Source organism: Stegostoma tigrinum, chromosome 42, assembly GCF_030684315.1.
Source record: "Stegostoma tigrinum isolate sSteTig4 chromosome 42, sSteTig4.hap1, whole genome shotgun sequence".
In the NCBI taxonomy this organism is placed as follows: Eukaryota; Metazoa; Chordata; class Chondrichthyes; order Orectolobiformes; family Stegostomatidae; genus Stegostoma; species Stegostoma tigrinum.
In genome coordinates, this window is record NC_081395.1 from 13059075 (window position 1) to 13072989 (window position 13915).

Here is a 13915-nt window from a genome sequence, read left to right on the forward strand (position 1 = left end):
CACTGAACACCAACTAACCACCAAGAGACATGACCGATGCTCACTGGTCTCAATACAATGACGGACACTAATTCGACTGGGACAACACATTGGTAATCGCACAGGCCAAACAGAGACATGCCAGGGAATTCCTGGAGGCCTGGTATTCCAATTGGAGCTCCATCAACAAACACATTGAATTAGACCATGTGTATAAACCACCGAGAAACAGAACCAGAAGTAGTACCAAACGCTGCAGCAAACTGAGGCGTATAAACAACAAGTGGGACAGAACATCGATGCTTCACTGGAGGCGCACAGGCATGTTACCTAGTAGGGTGATGAAACATCTGCATCCAAACCCACCGGCTTGGCGAGCAGGTCCACAACCTCACAATGTGTAAGGTACAAGGAGGAGTGAGACTGACAGTGTGTAAGGCATCAGGAGAGTGTGATTGACAATGGATACAGTGTGTGAGGTGTCATGAGAGTTTGACTGACAATCAACACAGTATGTGAGGAGGAGTGAGGCTGACATTAAATACAGTGTGTAAGGTATCAGGAGAGTGAGACTAACAAAGGTTACAAAATGCACCTGGTTAGTACTAGGAGCGATGTACTCCCAGTGATAACAGCTGGCTTTAAAAAACAAACCAGGAACTAACTGCAGGATCAAATTCACCTGTAAGCCCCTCTCCAAGTGAAACCTGAATGCTGTGAGGCGTCCTGTGAATGTGCACAAATGCTGCCCTGGGGCATTTCACGACCTGCTCTATTGTGTCTGTGCGGAGAGGCAGAGAGGGGTTCCGGCTGGGTCTAAGCACATTCAGTGTGAATTCAGTCAGTGCGAGTGTGGTGGGAAGTGAGTCAGGATTTCAGCCGCTTGGGAAAGCCATAATCGACATCTGCTTCCCTGCGCTGTGTAATTCACCAGGCACATCAGTCCCAGTTTTGCAAAGGCATGAAAGAATCTGTGTGAGAGCTGCACATTTGCAAACGGAGGCTCTTCGAGATGGGCACAGGTCACCTGCAGACTGCTTTGACCTCTGACTCGCAACAGTGTGGGGAGAATGCCACTTTAGCTGCTGGGGAGTAAGACTAACCCTTTATGCTGGCAGTAAAGGCTAAGTCTGTTCAAAAGGTTGCCAGAGAGACATATTCTGGAAGGACTCTGGGCCATGACCTGATCCTAACCTGACCTTGTTTTCTGCTTGTGACTCCCCCCCAAAGCCTGTCCCACCATCTCCTAGGCAAAAGTCAGGAGTGTGAGGGAATACTTCCCACTTGCCCCTGGATGGGGGCAGCTCCAACAACACTCAGGAAGCTCGGCACCATCCAGGATAAAGCAGCCCCTCTGGTTTGATTGGCACCACATCTACAAACATCCCACTCCCCCCACCCACCGACGTTCAGTCGCAGCAGTGTGTACCATTTACATGACGCACTGCAGCAACTCACCGAGAGTTTTGTCCAGGCATTATTACCCACTGCCTGCTGAACAATGGCCAATAGCTCCTGAAATCTCACGTTAGCTCATTCACTGCTTTGTGAGCCAGTGTCTTTTCACATGAAAGTTCATTTGTCCCTTTGAAGGACGTGGGTTTCACTGGCTGGGCCCAGCGTCTATTGCCAGTCCCTAGTTGCCCCGGGAGATAGGCTTTCTTGAAATGCTGCAGCCCATGTCATATAGGGACACCTGCAGCGCCCTTAGGGAGGGAATTCCAGGATTTGACCCAGCGACACTGAAGAAACATCCGATATATTTCCAAGTCAGGATGTGGAGTTTACCGGAGGGGAAAGAATTTTGTACCTGAATCCCAAGGTCCCTCTGCTCTACAATACTTAATGACAGTTGTACAATGATGAATGCTGTACAGGCCAGGCAGTAAGACTGAGTGGAAGCCAGTAACCTGTGGTTAACCGTATATCTAACAAATGCTCCAGCACCCAAACAAAATGTTATTATTTGTATCGTCATCCATTGGGCCCGGGCGCTCCTGAGATTAGTAGTATTTCGTTCCTACAAGATTGGTGCGTGCATTGGAAACGCACTGATTTCGGAGGCGTTAATGAGATTTCGGCATCAGTATTCCAGCAGCCCCCCCAAGGACGGGATCAGACAAAAGGATTCGATCAATGTTGGTCGGGACAGTCAAACCAGAAACACAAGAAATTCTACATCTTTGCTTCAGATGTGAAACACAGATTCCGAAAATGTGGGGAAACCATTTTCAGCGTGGGCAGAAAAAAATAGGGGGCATTTTTTCAGGCGGGAGGTGAAACTTTTATTAAAAAAAAGGACATGGTGGGGGGCAACTGTTTTTGGTGGTTTGTGCGTGGAATGAACTTGTCATACAATCCCCACAGTGATGGAAGCAGGCTATTCAGCCCATCAAATCAGAATGGAGCCTCCGAAGAGTATCCTGTCCAGACCTACCCCATCCCTGCATTTCCCATGGCTAACCCACTTAACCTGTACATGCTTGGGCACTTCTTCCCCATGGCCAATCCACCCTATCCCGCACATTTTTGGGCTGTGGGAAGAAACCCGAGCACCCAGAGGAAACCCACGCAGACACAGGGAGAGAACGTACAAACAGCACACAGACACTCACTTGAGGCTGGAATCGAACCTGGGTCCCTGGTGCTGTGAGGCTGCAGTGCTAACCACTGAGCCACCAGTTATGAGGAAAAATGACGCAATTAGCCCTATCTTCTCCACAATTTACAAGGTTATGGGGTGACCTGATCGAAGTCTTCAAGAGATTAACAGAAATGACAGCGTAGATGATGATAAATTGTTTCCACTGGTTGGTGATTCTAGAACAAAGGGGCCATAGTCTGAGATATAGGGCCAAACTGTTCAGGAGAGATGTTAGGAAGCACTTCTACACACAAAGGGTGATACAGAATTTTAAATCCAAGATCGATACATTTTTCTTAAGCAGGGGTATTAAGGAATTATGGGCCAAAGGCAGGTAGATGGAGTTAGGCCACAGATCAGCCACTGAATGGTGGAACAGGCACAAGGGGCTGAATGGCCTCCTGCTGTTCCTATGTAAGCTGTCAGGCCATAAGGCCGAGGAGCAGGAGGAGGCCACTTGGCCCACTGAGCCTACTCTGCTATTTCATAGAGATCTGATCATCCTCAATGCCACTTTGCTGCCTATACCTCACAGCCCTTGACTCCCCTTCCTCCATAACGGTCTGTCTATCTCAGCCTCCAACATGCGGAGTGACCCAGCCTCTGAGCTCATGTGATTCAGGGGGCAAGTGGGTGTTGGTAATAAACCGGGTTTGCCAAGTGCTGCTCAAGTTCAGCCTGTCTGCCGGAGGACTAGGGAAAGGTTGGAATTTCTATCTTATAGTGGAGGTAGGTTCAGCCAAAAAGGTCAGGCTTACATTGCAGGACCCCCCACCCCCATCCCGAAGCATTTTACAAACTGAGAAATGTAGTAAAGCAACGGCACAGAAAGAGGCCAATCAACCTGTCGAATGCTGCCCTTTCCAACCCCAAATCCCACCATTTCGCCCGTGGCCTTGCAGCTTCTGACGGTTCAGGGGCAGAGGCTTTCAAATGCATTGAGGGTTTCTCCCACCAATCCCAATCCGGGGAATGGGAAAATGGCTATTCCCATCAATTCATCACTCCCGGCGGATCACACCAAATCATGGGGCGTTATGGTGCCTCAGTGGTTAACACTGCTGCCCCACAGTGCCAGGGACATGACTTCAATTCCACCCTCAGGTGACTGTCTGTGTGGAGTTTGCACATTCTCCCCGTGTCTGTGCAGGTTTCCTCCGGGTGCTCCAGTTTCCTCCCACAGTCCAAAGATGTGCAGGTTAGGTTGGCTGGCCATGCTAAGTTGTCTGTAATGTTGGAATCAGCCATGGGAAATGGAGGATTATGGGTATAGTTTAGGGATCTGGGTGAAATGCTATTTGGGGGCTGGTATTGACTTGACGGGCCAAATGGCCTGCTTCCACACTGTAGGGATTCTATGTGAGGGGTTATGATCCAGATGGTTCCCAGCCTACCTCAGGTTATCCTGGAAGGCGTCTCAAATACTTAAGACCACAGGCCATAAGATACAGGGGTAGAATTAGGCCATTCAGTCCATCAGGTTTGATCATGGCTGACATGTTTCTCAACCCCATTCTCCTGCCTTCTCTCAATAACTCTCAAACCCCTCACTAAAAAAAACCTATCTACTTCTGTCTTAAATACACCTCAATCACTTGGCCTCTGCAGTAATGTGTTCCATAGATTTGTGACCCTCTGGCTGAAGAAATTCCTTCTCATCTCAATCCTAAAGGGCCATCCCTTCACTCTGAGGCTGTGCCCTCGGGTCCCAGTCTCTCCTGTGAGTGGAAACTCCTTCTCCGTGTCCACTCTATCCAGGCCTCTCGGTATTCTATAAGTTTCAATCTGATCACCACCCCCACATCCTTCTAAACCCCATCGAGTACAGACCCAGAGTCATCAACCAATCCTCAAACGACAAGCTCTTCGTTCCGAGGATCATTCTTGCAAACCTCTTCTGGATTCCTTGCAAGGCCAGCACATCCTTTGATACGGGGCCCAAAACTGCTCCTGATATTCCAAAAGAGGTCTAACCAGAGCCTTCTACAGCCTTAGGAGTACATCTCAGCTCTTGTATTCTAGAACTCCCAAAAAAAATGAATGCTAACATTGCATTTGCCTTCCCAACTGCAAAGTGAACCTTACATTTGAACAATGGGTGAATCTGGTTATCTCTTGCTGCCAAACCTAAGAATGGTTTCTCTCTACCAAAAGAATGCTGCCATCAAAAACACATGTAGCATGAGTGATATGGTTATATGAGTTTCAGTGTTGCAGTGATGCCAGGTACACAGTCCCAATGTTTGAATTTCAAACAAAATGCCTATTTGGTCATTTGCAGTGGGTACCGGTGCTCAACCAGCCCGTCCTTGCAAACCTCAGAGTGCCACGTCCAAGGCCAGATATGATTCTGCAGTTGGACAGCACTTACAAAATAATCTGGAGTGTGTTAAGCATTGCAGCGAAAACTAACTTCAGGAAGTGACGAGGACCAGAGGGGCAGCCGGGAAGGAAAGCAGTGAGTATAAATACTCACCCTTCGACACCAACAGCCATTTTGAGTGCGAGCAGCAGCGGAGGTAAGACAGACCCAGAAGACTGCAGCTAAGGTAAAGCAGTTTATTTTTAAAATGACTTACCGGTAGCGGGCAGCAGTGTTTTTCTCTTTCACAGAAGGAGCGGGAGCAGCGGAGGAAGTGATGAGGACCAGAGGGGCAGCCGGGAAGGAAAGCAGTGACCATATATATCAGCAAGGCGGCTAAACCCGAGACTCTACAACTGTAGAGTCTCCCACCCGCCCTCCTCCTCTAACCTAGTTAATAAGGTAAGGTTCATTCTAAACTTTCTCTATTGAATATAAGTTTGTTATTAATTTGTTATTATTACTTGAAGTAAGCTTTCTACTTTAGTATTGAGTGGGTGTTCAGATAAGTGGGGTATGGATGCTAGGGCAGTTGCTTGCTCCTCCTGCAGAATGTGGCAGTTGGGAGATGTGGCACACGTCTCCGCTGGCTACATCTGCGGGAAGTGCACCCAACTACAGCTCCTTGAAAACCGTGTTAGGGAAATGGAGCTGGAGCTGGATGAACCACGGATCATTCGGGAGGCAGAGGGGGTAATTGAGAGGAGTTACCGGGAGTTGGTCACTCCTAAGGCTCAGGACAAGGATAGATGGGTTACAGTTAGGGGGAGGAAAGGGGACAGACAGACAGTGCAGAGATTCCCTGTGGGCATTCCCCTCAGCAATAAGTATACCGTTTTGGATACTGCTGGGGGGGATGACCTACCAGAGGAAAGCCATAGTAGTCAGTTCTCTGGCACTGAGCCTGACACTGTGGTAAAGAAGGGAAGGGGGCAGAATAGAAAAGTGCTTGTGGTAGGGGACTCGATAGTTAGGGGAATCGACAGGAGATTTTGTGGTCAGGATCGGGATTCCCAGAATGTATGTTGCCTCCCTGGTGCCAGGGTCCGGGATGTCTCCGATCGGGTGTATAAGGTTCTAAAAGGGGAGGGCGAACAGCCAGAAATTGTGTTACATATTGGCACTAATGATATTGCCAGAAATAGGATTGAGGATATAAAAAGTGATTTCAGGGAGTTAGGATGGAAGCTGCAAAGCAGGACGAACAGAGTAGTGTTCTCTAGTTTACTACCGGTGCCACGAGATAGTGAGGCGAGGAACAAGGAGCGGGCGCAGCTTAACACGTGGCTACGCAGCTGGTGTAGGAGGGAGGGCTTCAAGTATGTAGATAATTGGGATGCCTTCTGGGGAAGGTGGGACCTGCACAAGAAGAACGGGTTGCATCTGAACTGGAAGGGGACCAATGTCCTGGGTGGAAGGTTTGCTCGAGTCGTTCGAGAGGGTTTAAACTAGTATGGCAGGGGGGTGGGAACCTGAGCTGTATACCGGAGGTGAGAGTTGATGCAGGTGAGGCAGTAGCAAGAGGTAGGCCAGCTAGTGGGGAGGATTTTCCTGGGAAGGAACCAAGGGATCAGTTAAAGTGTGTTTGCTTTAACGCAAGGAGTATCAGAAATAAAAGTGATGAACTTAGAGCATGGATCAGTACCTGCTGCTATGATGTTGTGGCCATAACAGAGACATGGGTTTCTCATGGGCAGGAATGGTTGCTGGATGTTCCAGGGTTTAGAACATTTAAAAAGAATAGGGAGGGGGAAAAAGAGGAGGGGGTGTAGCGCTACTAATCAGAGAGGGTATCACAGCTACAGACGCTTCCATTGTCGAGGAAGATCTGCCTACCGAGTCAGTGTGGGTGGAAATTGGGAACAGCAAGGGAGTAGTCACCTCGTTAGGGGTTTACTACAGGCCCCCCAATAGCAGCAGGGAGATTGAAGAAAGCACAGGTCGGCAGATTTTGGAAAAGTGTGGACGTAGTAGGGTTGTTGTAATGGGTGACTTTAGCTTTCCTAATATTGATTGGAACCTCCTTCGAGCAGAAGATTTGAATGGAGCTGTTTTTGTAAGGTGTGTTTAGGAGGGTTTCCTAACGCAGTACGTTGACAGGCCGACGAGGGGAGAGGCCATTCTAGACTTGTGGCTCGGAAACGAGCCGGGGCAGGTATCAGATCTTGTCGTGGGACAGCATTTTGGTGATAGTGACCATAACTGCCTCACATTCTACATAGCTATGGAGAAGGAGAGGATTAGGCAAAATGGGAGGATATTTAATTGGGGAAGAGGAAACTATGATGCGATTAGACATGAGTTAGGAAGCATGGACTGGGAGCAATTGTTCCATGGTAAGGGCACTATAGATATGTGGAGACTGTTTAAGGAACAGTTGTTGCGAGTGATGAATAAATATGTCCCTCTGAGACTGGCAAGAAGGGGTAAGATAAAGGAACCTTGGGTGACGAGAGCGGTGGAGCTTCTTGTGAAAAGGAAGAAGGTAGCTTACATAAGGTGGAGGAAGCTAGGGTCAAGTTCAGCTCTACAGGGTTACAGGCAGGCGAGGAAAGAGCTCAAAAATGGACTGAGGCGAGCCAGGAGGGGGCACGAGAAAGGCTTGGCAGAACGAATTAGGGAAAACACAAAGGCATTTTACACTTATGTGAGGAATAAGAGAATGGTCAAAGAAAGAGTAGGGCCGATCAGGGATAGCATAGGGAACTTGTGTGTGGAGTCTGAGGAGGTAGGGGAAGCCCTAAATGAGTTTTTTGCTTCTGTCTTTATGAAAGAAACGAACTTTGTAGTGAATGAAACCTTTGAAGAGCAGGTGTGCATGCTGGAATGGATAGAGATAGAGGAAGCTGATGTGCTGAAAATTTTGTCAAACATTAAGATTGACAAGTCGCCAGGCCCGGACCAGATTTGTCCTCGGCTGCTTTGGGAAGCGAGAAATGCAATTGCTTCGCCACTTGCGAGGATCTTTGCATCCTCGCTCTCCAATGGAGTCGTACCTGAGGACTGGAGAGAGGCAAATGTAATTCCTCTCTTCAAGAAAGGAAATAGGGAAATCCCCGGCAATTACAGACCAGTAAGTCTCACGTCTGTCGTCTGCAAGGTGTTAGAAAGGATTCTGAGGGATAGGATTTATGACCGTCTGGAAGAGCATGGCTTGATCAAATGCAGTCAACATGGCTTTGTGAGGGGCAGGTCATGCCTCACAAACCTTATCAAGTTCTTTGAGGATGTAACTAGAAAGGTTGATGAGGGTCGAGCTGTGGATGTGGTGTATATGGACTTCAGTAAGGCATTTGATAAGGTTCCCCATGGAAGGCTCATTCAGAAGGTCAGGAGGAATGGGATACAGGGGAACTTAGCTGTCTGGATATAGAATTGGCTGGCCAACAGAAGACAGCGAGTGGTAGTAGAAGGAAAATATTCTGCCTGGAAGTCAGTAGTGAGTGGTGTTCCACAGGGCTCTGTCCTAGGGCCTCTACTGTTTGTAATTTTTATTAATGACTTGGATGAGGGGATTGAAGGATGGGTCAGCAAGTTTGCAGACGACACAAAGGTCGGAGGTGTCGTTGACAGTATAGAGGGCTGTTGTAGGCTGCAGCGGGACATTGACAGGATGCAGAGATGGGCTGAGAGGTGGCAGATGGAGTTCAACCTGGATAAATGCGAGGTGATGCATTTTGGAAGGTCGAATTTGAAAGCTGAGTACAGGATTAAGGATAGGATTCTTGGCAGTGTGGAGGAACAGAGGGATCTTGGTGTGCAGATACATAGATCCCTTAAAATGGCCACCCAAGTGGACAGGTTGTTAAGAAAGCATATGGCGTTTTGGCTTTCATTAACAGGGGGATTGAGTTTAAGAGTCGTGAGATCTTGTTGCAGCTCTATAAAACTTTGGTTAGACCGCACTTGGAATACTGCATCCAGTTCTGGTCGCCCTATTATAGGAAAGATGTGGATGCTTTGGAGAGGGTTCAGAGGAGGTTTACCAGGATGCTGCCTGGACTGGAGGGCTTATCCTACGAAGAGAGGTTGACTGAGCTCGGATTTTTGTCATTGGAGAAAAGGAGGAGGAGAGGGGACCTAATTGAGGTATACAAGATAATGAGAGGCATAGATAGAGTTGATAGCCAGAGACTATTTCCCAGGGCAGAAATGGCTAGCACGAGGGGTCATAGTTTTAAGCTGGTTGGAGGAACGTATAGAGGGGATGTCAGAGGCGGGTTCTTTACACAGAGAGTTGTGAGAGCATGGAATGCGTTGCCAGCAGCAGTTGTGGAAGCAAGGTCATTGGGGTCATTTAAGAGACTGCTGGACATGCATATGGTCACAGAAATTTGAGGGTGCATACACGAGGATCAATGTTCGGCACAACATCGTGGGCTGAAGGGCCTGTTCTGTGCTGTACTGTTCTATGTTCTATGTTCTATGTCATCGGCTGGGCTCGTCTGTTTGCACTTGCTGCAGACTAGATATGTTAAACGCACAGGAATCTGTTTTGTGTCAGCAGAAGGAATTTAAATAGGTCCCACACCTTCCTTATTGGGTCACAGAGACTACCAGTTGCTGCTGCATTCCACAGCAACATCCTGTCTTGGTCTGAGAACTAAGATAGATTGTTGAATGCGTAAGACAGTGCAATTAATCAGCACCCTCTGGCCACATTATAGTCTGTTTCTTGTTTTTGGTCCTGATGTGTGTAAGATGAAAAAGTTCACCTTTCAGCCTCCTTTTAGCAGCAATTAACTGTCTATTCTCCTCTAGGCTTTCCATAGGATCATTCCTTTTTGAGAATGACATAAGTTTGTCTTTCTCTGCTTTAATTTATCCTGTGTGCTCCTGGATAACCAGGGGCCTTTAGAGATGCCATTAGCATCCTTTTAATTTCTGGGCACACATTTACACAGTATAAGCCTGCAGGATTCCACTTTTGATTGCCTCCTGATGATTTGACAGGGGTTTTCCTTCCAGTAGCTGCACCCAGTCCACTTTTGCAAGGTCACGTCCCAATTTCCTAAACTTTGTCCCAGTTTCGAACACCCATTGTGATGTTAAATTGAACTGCGTTATGATCACTGTCTTCAAAATGGTCACACCCGCTGCTATTTCATTCAATTGCCTCGCTCAGACTGAATTTAGAATCTGGCTCCTTTTGTGGGTTTGTTATACACTGGCTAAAGAGAAAAGTTACCTTGAATGCACTTCTGTGTTTTTCATACTGTCCGCATCTCAATTCAGCTAAGCGTAACTCAAGTCTCCAATTCTTAACAGCCTACTGTCGGCAATATTTGATCATTACCTTCCTTCCATTTTTGTGCGTCGATAGCACACCCCCAACACACCGTTTTCCTTGCTTCTGAGCTCAAACCATTTCACAGTCACAGACAGCACTGAAAGAGGCCATTCAGCTCATCATATCTGCACCAATTTTACTATCTGGTGCTAATCTCCCTCCTTTCCTCCACCTCATTGCACACCATTACTACCCAAATAGCCAACCAATGCCATACCCCCACTGAGCCTGCCCCTGCCACATTTCCAGGCAGTGTTCTAAAACACGCTGCCTGCGAGGGCAGTTGAGGCAGGAATTTCACAACATTTAAAAACAAAACACATGGCTAAACACTTCAAATACCATAACATCCAAGTCTATGGGCCTAGTGCAGGAAAAATAGGACGAGTGTACATTTAGAGTAGCTTTTGTCAGTGTAGACCCGATGGGCCGGATGGCCTCTTCTGTAATGTATGTTCTATGAAATATTTAATGATATACCAAGTTATTCAATGAGATCGAAATTGATCTGTGGCCTAACTCTACATAGATCCAAATGCCTAGGCAAGTTCACAATTCTCTTTAGTTTGAATAAATTTGACAGTTCAATGACTTTACGCACATTCATGTCTACTTTTAGCTCTAACTTAGGGCACACTCCTCCTCCCATAGGGCACTGTACTTCTACCAAAGCACTCAAATATACCAGGGCCATATCCCAAAAAAAAGTACTTCAAATCCTTCAAAAGAGACTGCATCTCGCCAACAAACTGTAGCAGCTTTAGACACATTCCGACCCGGTCTGAAACATACAATTCTTGCCTTGGACATGCGCTAGTAGAAATCAGATTGTCCTGAGGCAGCTGTAGAGCTGTCCATGTGTAGCTGCCTCTGTGAACCACAGATGTACAACTCCCAACCTGTCAGCACAACTCAGAAAGGCGAGCGAATCCAAAAACCGTCGGTCAGCTGAGCAGCACACTGCAATGGTGCTGTCTCCCTTCTATAAAAACGACACTCCGAGAAGCAAGGGCATGGAAGTCTACAGAGAAGACAGCACTGAAGAACAGCAGGCAATGATAAAGCAGCAAGGAAGCACTTACCCAAGGGAATCTGAGGAATGACAGGGTCCACAGTTGAAGGTTTCACATTCACTGGAATGGGGGTTATTGGTCCGTTAACCATAGTGTGACCTGGAAAAGTGACAACAGTGCAATTAGTTGCTATGAAGACACTCTATTGTTAATTGTCTTTTGACTGTTGGTGTTTGAAGAATTGCAGACTGTGATTTGTTTGACTAGACTGAAGAGGTACCGTTTATTTGGAAAGGGGATCAGTAAAAGAACATTGAGGTATTTAATTTTAAATACACCTTGACAGAGCTTAAGTGGATTGCTTAGGCCATTCTGTGGGAAATCACAGGCCTGGGTCTATGGCTGTTACACAGGAATAGAAAGGGTCATTCAGCCCCTTTGAGTCTGGTCCACCATCCAATGAGATTGTGGCTGATCTGTGGCCTAACTCCAAATAGCTGCCTTTGGTCCAAACTTTTAATACCTTTGCTTAACAAAAATGTATCTATCTCAGATTTAAAACTACCTGAACTAGCATCCACTGCCATTTGTCAAAGAGCATTCCAAACACATACTGCCCTTTGTATCAGAAGTGCTTCCTACTGTCTCTCCTGAACAGCCTGGCCCTAATTTTTAGACTATGCCCCCAGTTTCTAGAATCCCCAAAACAGAAATTAATTATCTACCTTATCTTTTCTCATTAATAGCTTGAAAACTTTAATCAGATTGCAGCTTAATCTTCTAAATTTTAGAGAAAAAAAACAAGCCTAATTTGTAGAATCTTGCCTCATAACCTAACTGCTGAAGTCCAAGTTTGCTACACACCCTTAAGGCCAATACATCCGTTTGTTAGGAGTGAAGTTTTGTTTTGGTATTGTTTCGAATTCCACCGCAGGACAACCTACCGAGACAGAAAGAGAGACTGAGAGAGGAGCTACCCAGCTAAACCCCTGGTTATCTTTCCAGGATCACCTTTCCTAGAGGTCCTGTGTCTTAACTAAATCCTTGATCTAGCCCTTATCCATAAAAGAACAATTCTCAATGTCTCCTGAGGCATGCCCATGACAATTGTCCATGTCGGGTGTGACAATGCTGTGGCTTTAAGAGGTTATTCTGTCCTGGATTTTTCCTTTTGAAGGGAGGTTATAAGGCAGAGGCTCTGACCAGGTGACCAAGAGCACTAGAGTCAACTGCTTGTGAGGCCTTGGTTTTTTTTAAAGTTGGAACAATAGGGGCAGCCTGGCTGGGTGTGGTCAGCTCCCACAGACCAGGCTTTCCAGGTTTTTTTTTAGTTTTTAGGCTGAGTTTGCTGTTGTTGGAGCCATCTTTTTCCTCTCTCGGCTACAGCTACAAGGTGGGGTTTCTCTCTGCTGCTGGGTTAACTGTGAAACAAAACTGTTCTTCTGAATTTTCCTTTTCGTCTGGGGTGTGTTTATGGAATGTTACTATATTGGAACAGTTAATTGGCAATAGTTACTGTATCTATTATTTGGTTAAGTTTTCCAATAGAATGCTGATTCTAAGTTGTTCTCTCTTTTGTTTGTATTTTAACGACAGTGGTTTAAATAAATTGTGCTTTTGCTTAACGTCGAGTACTTTGACCAGTCCCGAACACAGCACTGCACATTTGCCTTAAAAATGAGAAAATGGTAGTGTCTAGGATAACCTCCTTAAAATATTTTGGAGGGGGGGGGTCTGGTCCGCTCCATAACGCAGACAACAACTGTAGAAGTTCATGTAACAATGTTAATATTACATAGAAACTTATGTTATAAAGTCACCAAACCATTTACAGCTTTAAATTTGATTTGTATTTCTATATTATGTGAAGAAAGACCGAAAGAATGGTTTCAGTTTTATTCTAGATTTTGAGGTCTCAGAGTGGTGTTAGTTGTCTGGACTAGGTTTACATGCATTTAAATTATGTCTATAAAACAAAGCCTGAGGTGATTAGTTCAGTGTTTTAGAAAACAAGGGGAGAAGTGAGAAAAATATTGGAACATTGTGTAGGTGGTCTGTTTCACAGGGAGAGAAAGACAAGTTTTCTTTCAGAAAAGGTCAGAGGATATGTAGAGTCATAGACATGTACAGCATGGAAACAGATCCCTTGGTCCAACTCGTCCATGCCAACCAGATATCCTAAATTAATCTAGTCCGGTTTACTAACATTTAGTCCATATCCATCTAAATCCTTTGTATTTATGCACCCATCCAGATGCCTTTTAAATGCTGTAACTGTACGAGCCTCCACCATTTCCTCTGGCAGCTCATTCCATACTCACACCACCCTCTGCGTGAAAAAGTTGCTCCTTGGGTCCTTTATAAATTTTTTCCTTCCCACCTTAAACCTATGCCCCTGTAGTTTTGGACTCCCCTACCCTGGGGAAAAGACCTTGACTATTCACCCTATCCATGCCCCTCATGATTTTATAAACCTCTATAAGATCACCCCTCAGCCTCCGACGCTCCGGGGAACATAGCCCCAGTCCTCTCCCCACAGCTCAAACCCTCCAACCTGTGGGGTTTGAGAGAGAAAACCAGGCTCTGCATAAAAACAAATTTCTCTAAGCACAGCAATGCAGTTTAGC

At 46.3% G+C, this 13915-nt stretch overlaps 1 protein-coding gene across 17 annotated transcripts in view; it reads right to left on the minus strand.

Annotated features, from left to right (window-relative positions):
* LOC125449241 (pyruvate carboxylase, mitochondrial-like) overlaps positions 1 to 13915 on the minus strand; it is a 765853-nt gene that overhangs the window by 141616 nt on the left and 610322 nt on the right. For all 17 annotated transcript variants that reach the window (XM_059641558.1, XM_059641556.1, XM_059641559.1 and 14 more), the window contains one exon: positions 11358 to 11447. In XM_059641558.1, the coding sequence (XP_059497541.1) occupies positions 11358 to 11447 (90 nt within the window). The remainder of the gene's footprint in view (positions 1 to 11357; positions 11448 to 13915) is intronic.